At 38.9% G+C, this 16,493-nt stretch overlaps 1 protein-coding gene across 1 annotated transcript in view; it reads left to right on the top strand.

The window, feature by feature from the left end:
- DDX10 (DEAD-box helicase 10) overlaps window positions 1-16,493 on the top strand; it is a gene marked incomplete at both ends in the record, with an annotated part of 201,187 nt that overhangs the window by 140,234 nt on the left and 44,460 nt on the right. Inside the window, one exon of the mRNA XM_082001371.1 lies at window positions 6,151-6,207. Within this exon, the coding sequence (XP_081857497.1) occupies window positions 6,151-6,207 (57 nt within the window). The remainder of the gene's footprint in view (window positions 1-6,150; window positions 6,208-16,493) is intronic.

Here is a 16,493-nt window from a genome sequence, read left to right as displayed (position 1 = left end):
TTTCACATATTCCTAACCTAACCAACTAGAGAGAGCTGCCATGCTACTATTCATTATTTTTTTTGCCTTGACTTGAGAACATTGAATGTGAATGTTAGAATATTTCTTTTTAATGTCTGTTGGAGTCTTGAGGAGAAGTAAAAGGGGTATGAGTTTTTGGTTTAAAACCCAATGAAAGAAAAAGGAAATATTAGTGCAAAAGAAGCCAGTGGCAGACTTCTTAACTTCAGATTTAAGAACAGTGAGTAGCTTTTCCGTATATTAGAAGCCACTTTAGCTCCTTGTTAGGCAGAACTGGTTCTGTTGTCGACTCTAGAGCAGCAAAGGTAGAAGCTTTCAAGAACTATAACTCTTCTTTGTGTAGTTGAAAGCCAAATGGTTTAGCCATATTACATGATGATACATAAAAACTCTAACCCCTGTGATTACTGAGATTATTAGCCATCCTTGTTAACTAGATGTGTAATTGGGGAGGAAAAAAAAGATGATTTGCAGGAAGTTTTATAAAGCCGATCAAGAAGGTCTCTGAGCTATGTAATACCATTAATGAAGAACTAAATGAAAGGAATATAATGCTAACCAGTGTGGTTTTGTGGAAAGTAGGTCTGTAGTTAACTGTGTGTGTTTATGTGTTTTTTATCAGAGCAGAATCTGGTTTGTAAATCAGATTATGGAATATGCTGAAATTTCTGAAATTATTTTGAAATATTTATTTCTATTAATAAATAAACATGGCACAAATTAAATGGGCCAAAACCTCAGTAACTGGAACGTCCCAAACCAGTGGCTTCTGATTAAGTATATGTTTCTAGTGGGCCATGGGATTTGTTCCATGGGACGTGTATTATTCCAAGATTTTTTTTTTTAGTGACATGGAAGAAAACTTTCTTGCTAAGTTGGGCTCAAAGAAAGCTGTGTTTAAAGGTAGGCAGAAATAAAAATTTCTAGGAAGAAGAAATTTAGAATAGAATTTTAGGACTGAGAGTTCTTCTCTTAGAGGTATAGATGTTGGAAAAGATTTGTGTGATGTAAAGGTTGATTAAGTCAAAGTGAACTATTGCAGTGTTTTTCTGACAGGATCAAAAGGGTGGGTGGGATTATTGAATATACAAACAGACGTGACAGGTAGCGTTGGGGAGATGGTGAGATCTCAGATATGTCCGTTCCTGAAGTATTTAGGAAAGTAGATCTATATGCTGAGAGACATCTTTTGCAAGGTGAAGAAAATCAACTCCAGAAAAAGTTAAGAGGAAGCATGATAAGCATGTATCTACATAAGGACCTTAACCTTGATAACGGAGGTTCCTTTATACTGGTCGAGAGACCAGTTAGACAGTTTAGATACGGTCTAAAAATCAAAGATAAGTAGGCTCAGACTAATAACATCAATAACTAGTAACAGCAGCTAGGTTTGAAAGATTGTGGTGTACTGTCCTTAAGTGAAATGTTTTAGAAATCTAGGTAGAACATCCTTCTAAACCAGGATATGACCACTGCAGTAAATGGATTCAGTGATTCAGTCCTACAGACTGTGTTGTGCTAGTCAGGCACATTAAAACAGGAGAGGTGATGGGATCATAAGTACCTGAACCTGCCGTTCTCAATCTACCCAAACTGTTCCTTAACTGATGTCTAGATAAACTGCATTTAGCCACTGTTCAAAACCTGCATACACCATATTGCTGACCTAAGATGATAAATGAATGTTCTGGCTACTGCCTTTAAGGTGAGATTGCTTGGTTTTGGTCTAACGGGGCTGGAAGCACTTTCTTACGAGTTAAACTACAACAAATTATTGCATTGATTTTTGGTTAAACTGCTTTCTCATCCTCAGTGTTGCTAGCCTGGAAAGGACATGACTAGATCTTTCAGCTGTGAAGAAGGTGCTATACAGGTGCAAAAGAGAGCTGTTCAATATAAATGTGAAACAAAATATGGATACTTGCCTTTACTGTTGTACATAATGGAGTATTTAATCAGATTGTGATGTTTTAGAGCTTTATCTGACAGCCTCATGGTGCTGTGTTATGAAGTTATGCTATAACAGAGTGTCAGCCAGTAACATATATAATTAAGTATTCATACCTTGAAACATAATCTTGTGTTTCCTGCCATAGTAAATTGAAATAAATGAAAAATCCATTTAACCTCTAAATTGTGTGCTATTTCTACAAGTAATGATTTACAGCTTGATAGAACAGTGATAGAATCTGGCATTCTTACAGTTACACTTCAGATATTCCAAGAAAATCCAGACTTTTCTGTTATTTTTTTCTAATGTGTGAAAACCAGTGTTGGACAGCTTCATACTTACACATAGTTACAGACTTACCCGTAGATGAACAGAATCTATTCACATGAAATAAGTCAATATCGAACTGTTTGACTGGTTCAACTTTCCCTCATTTGATTACTTTTTACAGCTGTCTTACAGTATGTTGTCCATATGTGTTCTGCATGTGCCCATATTTCTTCCTAGCAGTAGCAATGTGAGAATGAATGACATCGTAGTTAAAATACTCAGCTGAGTCTTTGGAGGTCTGTGTTTCTGGCTGTGCTGTAGCATTTCTTTGTAACCTAAGGCAAGGTAGTTAATTTCTGGTTTTAATGCAGTCATATAAAAGGGTGTCTTTATTATGTGGGGATATTACCTTGGCACAGTAGAACATACGGTTGCCCTCTAGGTAAAAGGGAATAAGGTCCTGACTGGGGAAAAGTATTTAAGCATTTGCTCAGCACGCTGTATGTACTTACACATGTGCTTGAAGCTGCGTATAAATTAAGCAGTGACTTAATAGGATTGTTTTCCAGAATTGAAACCTAAGTTAAAGCCTGATGGCTATTCCTGCATTAGGAAGTGAAATAGCCCGGTAAGAGCAAGACTAAGGAGTAAGGTCGTTGGTGCTGAGAACCAGAGTGCGTACCGTGTGTTGATGGGGGGCTACACTGTGTTAGCTCTTATCTGGTGCTTTGCACTGAATCACTTTGAGGCAATTCATTCCTCTACTCAATATTCATGACACCCTATGCACCACCACTACCCCCCGGACGGGAGGGCGTTGACAAACTACAGTGAGTTCAGCTGAGGTCACTGAGATGGTGGTCCAGTGAGGAGAGGCTGGGGCAGCTGGGCTTGTTCAGCCTGGAGCAGAGACAGCTTAGGGAGGACCTGATAGCAGCCCCCAATGCCTACAGAGAGGTCATGGAGGAGATGGAGCCAGTCTCTTCACAGCAGTGCAGAGCAAGATGGCAAGAGACGATGGCCGTAAGTTAAAATGAGACATTCAGCATGGACGTAAGGGAAACTTTTCTGTGTGAGGACAGTCAGGTGGTGGCACAGGTTGCCCAGAGATGTTGTGCGGTCTCCAACCTTGGTATTTTGACCTGGCTGTATGAGGCTCTCTGCAGCCTGGACTGACGTCAGAGCTGACCCTGCTGTGAGGGGTTGGATCAGAGACCCCTTGATGTTCCTCCCAGTCGGTATGGGGTCATAGTGTTGGTTGGAGTGTATGGGCTGTGCTCCTGAAGACTGCCTTGTAGTGTGAAACATGGTGGAAGCGGGCCTGATTAGGGTATTGGCTTTTGAAATGCACTCCTAATTCCAGCTCAGTGCCAACAGAGATGCACCTTATGCAAAATCTGCTTTTGTTTTGCATTGACAAGGAACCAAACCCTCTCAAAAAAACAGAACAAACCAAACCACAAAGGAAAAAAAAAAAAGTCTTGATGGCATCTCCTGTTGATTGCTGCTCTGTCTTGTTTTTCTTTTGTACTTCTGATTTCAGCCTCTGCACCTATCAACTTTAGCATATTTTGTGTCTTTACTGTTCTTTAGAGACTTACGTATATTATGCTGTCTGGTGTATTCCTGTTCTATGGTGTTATGTCAATGTACCGCTTTCACAGCTGTCTTTTCAGTGCTCTGTTGCAAATTCCTTGAGCAGGAACTTTGGCTGCTGCTATATTGGCTTAAGGCTGTTGCTGTAGTTAAGACACTGTGTTTTCCTATGCCGTGTAATTTTTCTATCTAAAACTTTCTGGACTATCCAATTTAAAAGCTGCTTTATCCTGCTTTGGAATATCTGGTGTGTTACTTTCTAGCTCTGTTCTCTTCCACTGTTTTGGCAGTAAAGTTTGAAAAGGACCTCAGTTTTAGCAGAAAAATGAGAGAATCCCAACAGTGACTCCAAAGAGCGAAGAATGCACAACTAAACCATTTTAAAACAGAGCAGGTGAAAGTGGAAAATTTGAGTAAAATCATTAGAAAAAAAAAATCATAAGAAAAAATTATCAGAAATAAATACAAATTTGACTTGGAAGAGAAGAAATCGTAACATGGATGACCATGTTATGACCGTGAGGTCACAATGCTTAGGTCTAGCTTGTTGGAGAGCAGACTGCCTGTGTCCATACCGGACAGTACTTGGTCTTGGTAGCTTCTTTTGCCGCATACAATGCCCTTGTGGCCTTATATGTAATTATTATTTTTTTATTGCTTTTTCTTACTTTAACAAACCTGAAGTAAGCTGGGAGCTGTGTTGTATCTGTCTACAGTTGTGGGGGTTTTATTTTGCTTCATAGCATGCGTTGAAGGCCCTGGCATGTAGAGTGTATTGAGGTGTTTGCACCAGACAGCTTTGCACACAGCATTGGAGAACTGTATAAAGCAGAGACACACAAACCTCATGCAGTTTTGTTTCTGTCTTTTTTTGGGGGGGGTGGGGGGTGGGGAGGGAATTCTATCTCTTTAGTTTTGATTTGGAGAGAAGAGGTTGACTTACAGAGTTTGAAAGTAAGCTAACACTTTTGTAGTTTGGGCAATTGGAAGAACAGAAAATGGCACATAGCAGACAAATGGCTTAAAAGAAACTGAATTTAGACAGCAATTTTGAAAATCTTGGCAGCTGTGTTCTCCTTTTCCCAGGTCTGCACTCAAAACACCTGCTTTTCCAGACAACTTTGTGTGGTACCTACCAATATGTGTTGGTAGCATCATCATGATGATATGGCACCAGGACTGCTGGAGCTGTAGGTTTCTTGTTACTCCCACGAGTGAGCTGAAATGTGACTGGTTTTCAGCCTTATATGTGCTGAGGTGTTGCCCCTGGACTGATGTTAAAGTAATATCCTCTTTTATGAGGACTCAGTTCTGAATGTGCTGATGCTAGGGATTGCCTGTATTGCTCAAAGAAACTGAGTGTGTTGTATTCTGGGAATATTTTTATGCTAGCATAAAATAGTTTCAACACCAATGTCGTCAGCATTACTAAGACAAAAGAAAAAAAAGGAGCACTGTGCTTTTCCACGGGACATGTGCCCACACCTCTGAATTTCTGGCCTTACCTCATGAAATAGTTAATTTAAAGGACGTTCAATTGCAAAGACCTGACAGAGTCTAAATTAGAGATAATCCTTCACTTGGTTTAAAAATAAACCAATCCTAAAAAGAACAACAAAAAAAGGCAATAAATGTCAATTGGATTAAATATCTTGGACACTTTGGTGTGCTCAGAAATCTGTCAGGCAGCTTTGAATGAATTTTATCATTGTGTTTTGCTCATTTTCCCACAGCAGCATCTCTTTGGTGGAGGGAAATTAATGTTATGGTTTCTGAATTGGTCGATGCAATCACGAAGCAAATGCTATTGTAGAGTGTTTGTTAATAATGTAATACGAAAGCTAGGGACCACACGTTTTAGCTTTCACTCCCCAGTTGCTTTAGCAATTCTGAAGTTAGGAAAATTATCATTTTAGTTTGTTAAATAGATTAGATTTCATATTAAGCCACTGAGAAATAAGGGAAGTCGGATCTCTTGGTGCCATTTTTAACTACCTTGTTTTAGAGACAAATATTAACTTTGTCAAAATACTTAGCTGCATAATTTCTTTAAGAGTAACAAGGCTTCGTGAAGATAACATATGAGTTTGAATCATTCTTGTAGTTTATTTCCTTTAATAGCAAGAAGAATGACTAATATCTCAATCAGATCTTTTTATTTATCATTTTTCATCAGCAACATACAGGGTGAATATTGTCAATATATCATATGTACATTAGAAATATCTAGGTGGCTCAACTTTAACCTTAAAATATTACAAGAAAAAAACCCCAGGAGTTTGCTTTAAAACTGTGCATCTTGTTTGTTTTAGGAGAAGAGGCTGAAAGAAAAAGCAGCAAGGAGAGAAGCCAGGAATAAGAACACACAGGTAAGGATATCTGTTGTTTTGATCAAGCTACTGATTGTGGGTTTGAAACCATTTTTTAATAATTTCTTTCCTTTCTTTAATAAGCAATGTTGTGATTAACAATTCTTTAATGGCATTTTCTGTTTGCTTGCCTTTTCTTACTACCTTGCTCTGATGTGGTTATAATGACTTGCTGTGGAAAGATACTGAGAAAGCGTGAATGTGCGTGTGTGCGTGTGTATCTCTGTGTGTGTATGAATATATAAAATGTATGGAAGCCTTTTGGAATTGCAGCCTCTTTATTCTGTATATCAAGTGAGTTGCAATTTCAGCTGCAGTGCTGATGCCATTTTTATTTCTCTGAATACGTGGTCATGTTTATAACTTGCAGGCAGTAAGATTTTTTTTTTGTGAAATCTCACTTAAACCTGTTTCTGCTGAGCCTTTTCTTTAAACAGCAAGTATTTACACTGAAGTTTATTCCTTCCCCTTGCTAGACTCACAAATAAAACTTTTGTTATCCTTTTCTTTATATGTATGTTACTAATTTCCTAGAGGCTGTTCTAGTTTTCCATATTGCTGCAATGGTTTTCCAGAATATGGACAGAGTAATGTGTGTCATTACTCATGCTGCATCTCCGTATGCTACACATGAATAGTTACTTTTTGTTCTTGGCAGCTAGCAAATATCTTACTCCCTTGAGAAAATCGATAAATGTTCTTTGTCCGATTTTTGCAAGCTGGCTGTGCGCTGGAAGGCTTAAGTATAGGAAGATGCTTTATTCTCTAGTTCTGACGTGGGAAGTAATTACAGTTTAAGATGAAAAGCCTAGTTATACTAAGTATTAAGTATGATTCTGTCTTCGGAGATGGCAAGCTATGAGAGCTGTTGGCATTGTAACTCCCCAATCAAGCAATAGAAATTTTCTGCATGTAATTGAATGTATAGAGATGCATACTTTTTAATGTATTGAGCAAGCATTTTAGGAAAATTATGGATTAATTATTAACAAACTTCTTAATATAGAGAGAAAACATTGATCAAATCAGGCTGTATTGCATTCGTAAATGCTGCTTGTTAATATTGCCTCTTTTTAAGGAATAAAAAAACCTCCCAGTGTCATGTCATTCAGCAGCTGGAGAAAATAAACCTATTCCTTTCAGAAGGATCTGCTTGCTGATGTACTTCTGTCCTGCTCTTTGCCAAGCAAATGAAACTCTCTGTCCTATTGGAAATCGCATGAAGTTGATCCCAACTGAGGAGTGATCTGTCCGTGTGTGGGGTGTTTGTCTATGGGTACAGTATGGGTTAAATGCAGAGCCTCACCCCCAAAAGTACGTAAGACAAAACCACAATTTGATGCACCTCTGCCTCTCTTCTGTGCACTTGGAAAGCTGATTTACTGGTCCTGGTCTAGCGCGAGATTGGCATATGCTTTCTGTGCAAGTACCAGCTGTGCAAACCTGCTATTACTTTGACTTAATTTTATTCCTGAAGCACTTAGCTCACTCTCTGCGAGAAGGTGCAAGCCTCAGTAGCTGATGTCTCCTCAGTGAAAACCGTTGGGCTCTTGTTTAGAGGCTATTTTTGCCAGAACTGTGTGCAGCCGTGTCCTGTCATTTTCAGTGGGGCTCATTTCAGGAAAATGCTTCCCCTGGGAAAGGCTGCTGGCTTGGAGCTGGGCCGTTCACGGCTGGAAGTGGAAGGGAGCAGTAGACGGTAGATAAAGGTGGCAGTTTCCGTCTGGTGGGTGTCTGAGGAATTAATTAAGAACACTCCCCACTTCACAGAATCTTAGAGATGAAGCCACAGTAGCTGAAGCTCTCCACAGTCTGTGTGGGATATGACTCAAGCAGCTCCTACGAGACACCTAGGGAAAAAAAAGGAAACATTAAAACACAGAAACTGTTGAAACAGAAACTAGTTTAGAATATGTATGCTGCCTAAACCAGGAGATCCAAAGTGTTTGCATTTTCACGAGTGCTTTCAGAATATGGCTTGTGACCCACTTACTCTGCCGTATACAACTCCTTTGGCAATTAATGGCGTTTTCTTAAAAGACAAAGCAGTAAGGAGAACCAAAAAAAAAAAAACAGAAAAGGTATTTTTAGCTCTATTAATGCAGTTCAGCAGCTGGAGAAAAGGGCTAGATCAACAATTATGAGCAGCCAGTCACTGCAAAGCAGCTGTGGTTGTAATATTGGTGTTCCCAGTCTACCTTCTTTATTCCCCTTCTTTGTTTTATTAATTGCGCCTCTCTCGTGTTATAAACCCCTTGGGTTACAGAGTATTACTTGTTATAAGTATGCAGCCCACTGGGTCTGACATGACCAAAATGGCAATTTACTTTCCCTTTCTGAACATAAAATAATAATTAATCTTTTATGATTTTTGCATGCCTGTTTTAGTATAATTCTTGTTGTTCTGTTGTTGGTTATGCTCTCTTGCTGTCTGGACAGGGCCTGGTATGTTATACTTAATGTATGCTGTTTTTTTCCAAAATGAAAAGGGACTTTATTTGGAATGAAAACTTTATGGTTTACAGTTTGTTTATTTTCGCCCTTTAAACCGTACACTTGTGGGTTTTAATCTTGGTCTTAATTTAACTTTAGATCCTTGGATTGTGATACTCCTAGGAGTTCTCTGACCTGTACATGTTGATCCCTTTCCTGTGCCAGGAATCTTGACTTCTTGACATTTTTCATTTACTTTACCTATATTTTTTAACTCATGGCCTACCCTTTTTAATGACAGCTTTCCTTCAGTTTTATACCCCCTGTTGTTTTGGGGAGGAGAGGGAGTATCTCCATTTTAATTGTGGGGTGGTGGGTTTTTTTGGTTTTTTTTTTCTTTTCAAAGTTTTAATGCCTTGCATGAGTGCAGTTTTTTGTCTGTATGCCAACAGAAAGGAAGGATCACAGGAGAGATGGGCCTCCTGCTTTTTCTTCTGGTGCCACAGGAGCAATTGCAGGGAAGGTTTTGCTCGGCCGTCGCTGTGCTGGGGCAGGGCAGGCTCCGTGCAGCTGGAACTGAGCAACCAAATTCTGGCATGCTCTGCTGAGTGTGCTTGAGCAGGGGATTAGATGAGTAGGTAGCTGCAGTGTTACTGACTCCACCTTGGATAAATATCCATGCAATAAATAAACTGGGTAAGAAGTGAGGGCTCTTAGAGGATGCTTTGGAGAAAGTATTTCTTGGAATTTATTACCATTAATTAAATTCAAGTGGAAAAGGCTGTGAAAAGAGATAAAAGATGTTTTGTCTTATATTCCTATTGAAGAAAAACTGGAAACTTAATTTTGGGGGGATTTTTTAATCGTCAGATATTTCATTGTCTCCCAGTTTAGAGTTTTTAGAGTTGATGAGTTATTTGCAAACGCAGCATTTTAAGATGAAAAAAGCAAATATTTTGTCCTCACTCTGTACTGATAAAATCGCAGTCCTCAAGCCCTCGAACAAATTTTGATACTGTTTGCTTGAAGATGGTCTAGAGAAAATTAGGCAATCGTGTTGTCTTTTGACCAAGAAGTAAAGTGTTGTGCGGAAGCAGCAGCAAGCATGGACGGCTGCTGCGAGGCCGTAGCTGGGTGTTACTCGCTGAAGCCAGCCCCTGGCCTCAAGCAGGATGTCCCTGTGCTGGGCAGTGCTCCACTCTTGACTTTGGTCTTTTACTTCTAGTAATCTATCATACACTGATTTCTTAGTATACATAAAGGACTTTTATTTTAGGTTTCAACCAGCATTTAAAGGTCTGTGATCTGCAAGCAACTGCTAGCTGCAATGAAGCTAAACAGGACTGTATTTCTCCTTTAGTGAGTTTAGTGCTTTGCTCTCCTGATGCCTTAAAGCAGTATTGATGCGTTAAGAATTATGAAGTGAGGAAGGTTTTGGTTTCGTTTAAAGAAGAATATTTTTGTAGGAAGGGCATTTTCCAGGAGCAGTTGAACAGGTCTGTGGGTCAAGGTGGGGGAGCAGAGCAGGAGTCAGGAGAAGGTGCTGTTTCCTGCCCCAGCACTGACATGCTTTGTGATCCTCAGCCATCGATGCCCAACAGCATGCAAGAAATGATAACTAGCCCCTAAAAGAAGGCATCGGTGTCTGCTAGAAATAGTTTCAACAGCATTTGTAAGCACTGCCAGAAGGTAAAACTTGCTCAGTCATGAAGTTTAGTGCATCAGTTCAGCCACTGGCAATCCTATAGCAGTTACACCATGCTGCTGTCCAAAGCAAAACAGAAAAACCTGAAAACAGGGCTGAGTAGCAGACCAGAGGTTGTTTGCCCAAGGTCCATATGAAAAATGTAGCCTGCTGAAAACATAGGGAAATCTGGCTTGAACACATACTCCATAGTGAGAGGTTTTTGTCTGCTTTAGAAAAGAATGAAGAGGACAAATCATTGGAATAAAGTTGAGGATGGGGATTGTTTTCAGGCTGGAAAACTGACCTCTGCTGAGAGAGATCCAAGCACTTGGTTGTCAGGGGCGCTTTTTCATAGGAATAAATTCTTGCTGAATAATTGTAGAGCATTAAAAAAGGTGAACAGCAACAGCAGGATAATAAGTATCCTTTAACTTTTCTCATGTCCTTCCTTTCTCCCTTGCTCTCTCCCCAACATATTTTGCCATTCCCAAAGGAATTAGTACTTGTGTGTGAGATTTTACATATTTTACAAAATTTATACTTGATACATTTTATATATAAAATTTAAGATTTTCACGGATTCACAATGCAGTTAGGAATCTTTCAACTCTATTGTGAAAGGATTTATGTGAGCATATCTACAAAATACACCTGAGTGAGCAGGAGGCACATACTTAAAGATATAACAGATTCAGGCAGTGATATCTGCCTGCGTTGCATCACTTCGATGATCACTTCATAATCCTCAATATAGCATTCTGTTTTCTGCACCTTCTGCCATGCTTTAAGATTTTAACCAGGAAAATACTTAAAAAGACTATTTTCTTTTGATCTCCAGTACCCTCCATGGGATTTGAGATACGCTTCCTGAATGTAGCTCAAGAAATCTTTGCACCATGTGGCAAAATTCAATCAAGAAAGAGACAGTCAGATCTCAGGTAGCTATTGCTAATAATCCTCTAGGAGAAATATAATCTTTAAAATACGATGAAAATTCTGCATCCACTGTGTATTGTTCCTGTTGTTACTTGAACTGACTTCTACTACCTGACAGGTCTGCCTTTGCCTTGAATTTCCTTTTCTTTGAGAAGCCGGTGTTTTAGGCTAGAGGATCTAGATGTGAACAGTAATTTAAGTGTGGAAAGGGGTTTACAGGAGTGAAGGAGAAATTTGGTCTGTACCTCCTGTGAATACAGGTTCCCAAATCCCTTTGATCAGTTTATCACTAACTGTTCTTGGGAAAGTCTCATGGGATGCCCTGCATACTGATGGTTAATGGTGAAGATGTTTTGGTTCTGGATCACCTCTCATGACCCTCTCATGGATGGTGTTGAGGAGCCATTGCTTTAGGTCCCTGTGATTTCTGGAGCTGGAGCAGGGTTTTCAGGGCTAGATCCTTCTGGTGGTCTGGAGGATGTAGAGATTATGGAGTTTATTTTATTCATAGAAGACCTCAAGAGAGGTCCTGATACAGCCTCAGGACAGGCTACATCTTGTCACTGCTGTTTGGTAGCTGCAAAGGACTTAAAGTTCTTCTTCCTCAATAATTTCCTTCCAAAATTCTTGATTCTGCAAACCACAAAGAACAGCAAAATGTGAAGCAATGATACTTGTGTTCAGCTACAAAATCTTCCAATGTCTCTTGTGTGGGGAGCTTACAACTGAAATTACCATGTGAATTAGATCTCTTTTATTAAGTCAAGCGTCCTTCTTAAAACAATTTAACCTTAATTTAGAAGTAGCTCTGGTCTGTTAGCTCTTGTGTTCTGTATGCATACCTAAAAAACGTAAGTAGCTTTATTTATTTATTTATTCATTCATTACAAGTTTGTGTTTGTATTGTTTTGAATTTCCTTGAGAAGCTCTGTGGATAGAGTAATTTGGAATATCAATATTTTAACCTACTAATTTAGCAATTTCAAACAGGTTGCTTCAGGGAGAATCATGATTTCAGGTTCAAGTTGTTAAATGGAAAATAAAGAAATTACTGATTCTGAACTATTTCTATACTGAAATATTTTTAAAATTAACTTATTCTACAATATTTAAATTAATATTTGAAAATGGGTATTACGTGACTGTATGGAAATGTTACCTGTATTTTGCTTTTTGAAAATAACATGTTGATGATTCCAGTTAATATAACACTTAAATTGCTTTAAGTAAAGCTGAATAAGTCCTGTCTGTTCTGCAATTAAGAATGTATGTGATTAAACCAGTATTTCTGTGTCGTAACCCTGAGTAAGTAACAAGGAAGGATTCTGATGGATTTATTTGCCAGTTATGCATGCTTCTGTGAACCTTTTCATTGCAGCCACCAGCACACTGAGGATTTTAAATGCATTTATCAGATTGACCATTTAAACTAATTTGCCATAGCCATAGCAATTGAATTTTGTGAGTATAATATTCACAACTTGTTATTTTTAATCATATGTGGTATGTGATGACACTCTCCCGCTCTACATGCAGTAAGCTGATGATTTAACAGTTGCTGAGGTGATTTCTTCATAGTCCTGGCAGAAGCATAGATTAGGGGGGCTGTGGACCTCACACATGCCCTCTCATCCCCTGAAAGTCTGCTGGGATGAGGTGGGTGCACAGTGGATCAACAAAAATGCATCTTCGTTACAGTGTCTGACATACCTATAACCTATGCTTTGTTTTCTGTTTGCTTTCAAATTTATGGTAAAGAGAGGAAACTTCTTTTTTCTTTAAATTTCTGTTTTTTTCCTTATTTTGGGGGGCTGCAGTTCTAGGGGAGCTTTTAATGAAAGATGTAATATGGATATGTAAGAGCAGAGGAACAGAATTTCTGGTATGTTAGGGAGTACAAAGGTTATTATCTTACTTGATTGCAAGTTATTTTCTTAAATTTCTAGGGCAATACTGAAGAAATTTCTCCAATAGCTAGGCTAAACTCCAGGAGGATTACACTGTTTAATTCTTTATTCTTTAGGGAACTTTTTGTTTCTAGAATGTCCATGTAGGTTTGAGAGCATTGGAACAGGAGCTTTGGAGCCATTTTAGACTTGCACTGCTGAGCTTCAGAGCTTTCAACATGTTAAAAATTAAATATTTTTGTTTGTTTTGGCATTGGGAGGAAAAAAACCTCAGTTTTTTTTTTTTCCCTAAACACTTAGGCTATCAGAATCGCAGGATTGGGAATTGAAGTAAGTATGTGCCAACATATATGCGTTTCTCTCTTCCTCTCGAATTATGTGGATTATCATTTAATTGGGTTGTATGGTTATGGATAACTCTTGGTAGTTGTAGAATTAAGGAGTGCTTTGGCACTGTTCCACCAGGTTCAGCAAATAACTGAGTGGCTACTCAAGTCGCTGCTTGAGTTCTGTCTCCCCTTTGAACAAGGGAGGTATGTATTATTCCACTTCATTTTTCCTCTTTGCCTGTCTCCGTGGATATTAGGAGTGGGATTCCACCAGCAGGTTCTTCCCTGCATATGGCAAGTGTGGTGGAGCACAGGGAAAGCAATACAAGAGCTCTGTCAGTCTTGCACAGATGCCTTTCTGAGGCATCTTCAAGCCCAGTAGCTAAGGTTATATTCATTTTTCTGTTTGAATACACATTTCATCAATTCAGGCAACATATTTCAGTTCAATACATGTATCTAGAAACACAGTAGGTATGTCAGAAACCAGATAAGAGCTCTTTGTGCATTGCAAACATATATTCAAGGGCAAAGACCTTCCCACCTGAGCTTCAGATTTTCATTTCAGCGTTGATTGAATATTTTCACGCTAACTGTATAGCACCGTGTTCTGTAAACTTAAATAGGGAAAAAAGAATGCAGTGGTAGTTTGCTTTGTGATCACTGTCAATAAATATGTAAACATTTCATTTTTGAATATGCTGTCTTGTAAAGGTGGCAAGCGTACAATTTAAACACAACTAGCCACTTCAGTGTGGTTTGCAATTTATAAGCAACTTGGCAGCGTCTTTTCTTCTTGGCTTCCAAAATTTCTTGTTCAGTTTCTTCACTGATTTGACGCCTTCTTCAACTGTCCCAGTCTGAGCAGAACACAAATGGTCATTTTGCCCCTGCCTGACTCTGGCCGAGGAATAGAGACATTGGGTGGTGCTGGAGCAGCACATCCACCGGTATGAAAGGGGAGGGGGGCAGAAAAAGGAAAAAGACCCTGTTCTAAAGTGTTATAAACCATCCTTTAGGCATTTACATCTTAGTAAACACATGCACTATATGAAGTTATTATAATGATATTTTATTTGTTAATCTGTTCTATGCTTCTAGTTAATACTGTCTAGTAACCAATATTTGAAATTTCTCTCCCTCTAAAGCACAAATTTTAAAGCTGTTAAACCAAGTTCATTTGGTATGTTCCATATGTTTCAGCAGTAAACCAAGTTGTTGTTTATTAGTGTGGCGTTCTTGTTCTCTTTGCCTCACCACAGTCCTTTGATGCCTTAACCAACATAGTACAGTAGAATAGCAGGGAACTGAACTTTTGGAGATCTTAACTTTCTTTTCTGCCTCCACTCTCAATCCCGAAGATGTAGGAAACCCCATACAATCCAGAAGTAATGATCTGAGGCTTGCAGCAGCTTTTTCTCAAAGCTTACATTTAGGAAATGGAAATTCTTTCTGGGTAGGTAGGTCTTTTTCACTTCTGCTGTGAAAAGCATGTATATTCACATGCCTCAATTCTGTCTGTATAAATATTATGGTTCACAAGTAAGCTGGATCAGACTGTTCAAATTTGTTTATTTTGCATCTTGATTTGTTCTGGTATTACTCTGAGCCACTTCCCAGCTTTCCTTATGTGTTTGAAACTTTCTTAGATTATAGGCTTCAGATGCAGGGACTCTACTGCATATCTCAGGTATGAATGTCTTAAGAATGAGTTAATTGCCTGATGAGCAGGGATAATCTTTCAGATGTGTTTTGATGATGCTGACATCCTCATGCAGTAAGGAATCATAGTTAGTTTTAAATTAAGCAGCTCTGTTTTCTCAGCATCCCCCCTGTTTATATTCTTGGAATGTGTTGCTTGCAGTATTGTGCGTAGTCTGCTATAGCTACTGTCGGCAGTCGTAATTGCTACTAGTGATGAAAATTGATTTGTGCAATCAGAAAACCATTATCTGCATTCTGACTGATAATGCTGCAGTTGCCAACATTTTAAAATTCTTCTGACAGCTGTTTTCAGAATAGTCCAGGGTCATGTAGTCACCAGGATGATTCCAGCTGCTTTATGCTGAATCTTACGTGAGCATTAAAAGAAAAGGAAAAAGCTCTTAATGACTCTCTCAGTGTATTTTTCTTTTTCCAGACAGTTTTTAAAGATTTTGTGTTTTGTCAGAGGCTTCATTTCCCAGATATACTAGATCAGGAGTAGTGCGGTATCCCGTGTTTTACCACAGTGTGCAGTGTTTATAATAGCGTTAAAGTTAGCAGAAAACCTATCAGCTGCATTGATAAATCAATCAGTTTGTTATTAGGAAATGCTAAACTAGGAACTAACACATACGGTTATTTCACAGACTGCGTGAAGAGTCTGGTAAGCCCCGTACTTCCCCCAAATGGAGCATTACCTTCTTTTGGAGGGGTCCTTTAGGACCTGTGTCTTCCTATGTTGACTCCAAGTCTCTCTCAAGGTTTCTTTTCCTTAAGGCAATGCACAGTTTTTATTTTCTGTTTTTACTCCACATATTGTTTCCTTTCCCTCATGTTTTTTTTCTCTTCTATGAAATTTTTTGAGGATTTCCAGGCTTCTTATCTCTGGCAGTTTCCTCATTCCCTTTTCTGTCTCTTCTGAAGGAGCTAAATTGAAGCTGCTGCTCTTTCTATTTGGTTACTTTCTGCCTTATGGAAACCAAGAGTAGAAGCAATGGGGAACAGCAGGAAGAAAGGTAACTATCAGCTGTGAGCAAAGCTATAGGAAATGCACATAGTATTTTTAGGGAAAAGTTTTGAGTGTCTGTGTGTGTTTGTTTTGTTTTCTTCTTTCTGTACTGTCTCATGTTTTCCTGTCATTCCTTCAAATAAATACATACTGATTATATTTTGCTGGGCTGGCAGTTCTAGTACTGCTGGATAAATGTTGGGTTTCCAGTCCCACTATTCCTTTGTTGTAGGGAGAGCTGGAGGAGCTTCAGTCTCTGTTACTCCTTGCACACATTTATC

Source organism: Phaethon aethereus, assembly GCF_964289735.1.
Source record: "Phaethon aethereus genome assembly, chromosome: 1".
In the NCBI taxonomy this organism is placed as follows: domain Eukaryota; kingdom Metazoa; phylum Chordata; class Aves; order Phaethontiformes; family Phaethontidae; genus Phaethon; species Phaethon aethereus.
This window is presented reverse-complemented; position numbering and strand designations above follow the sequence as displayed.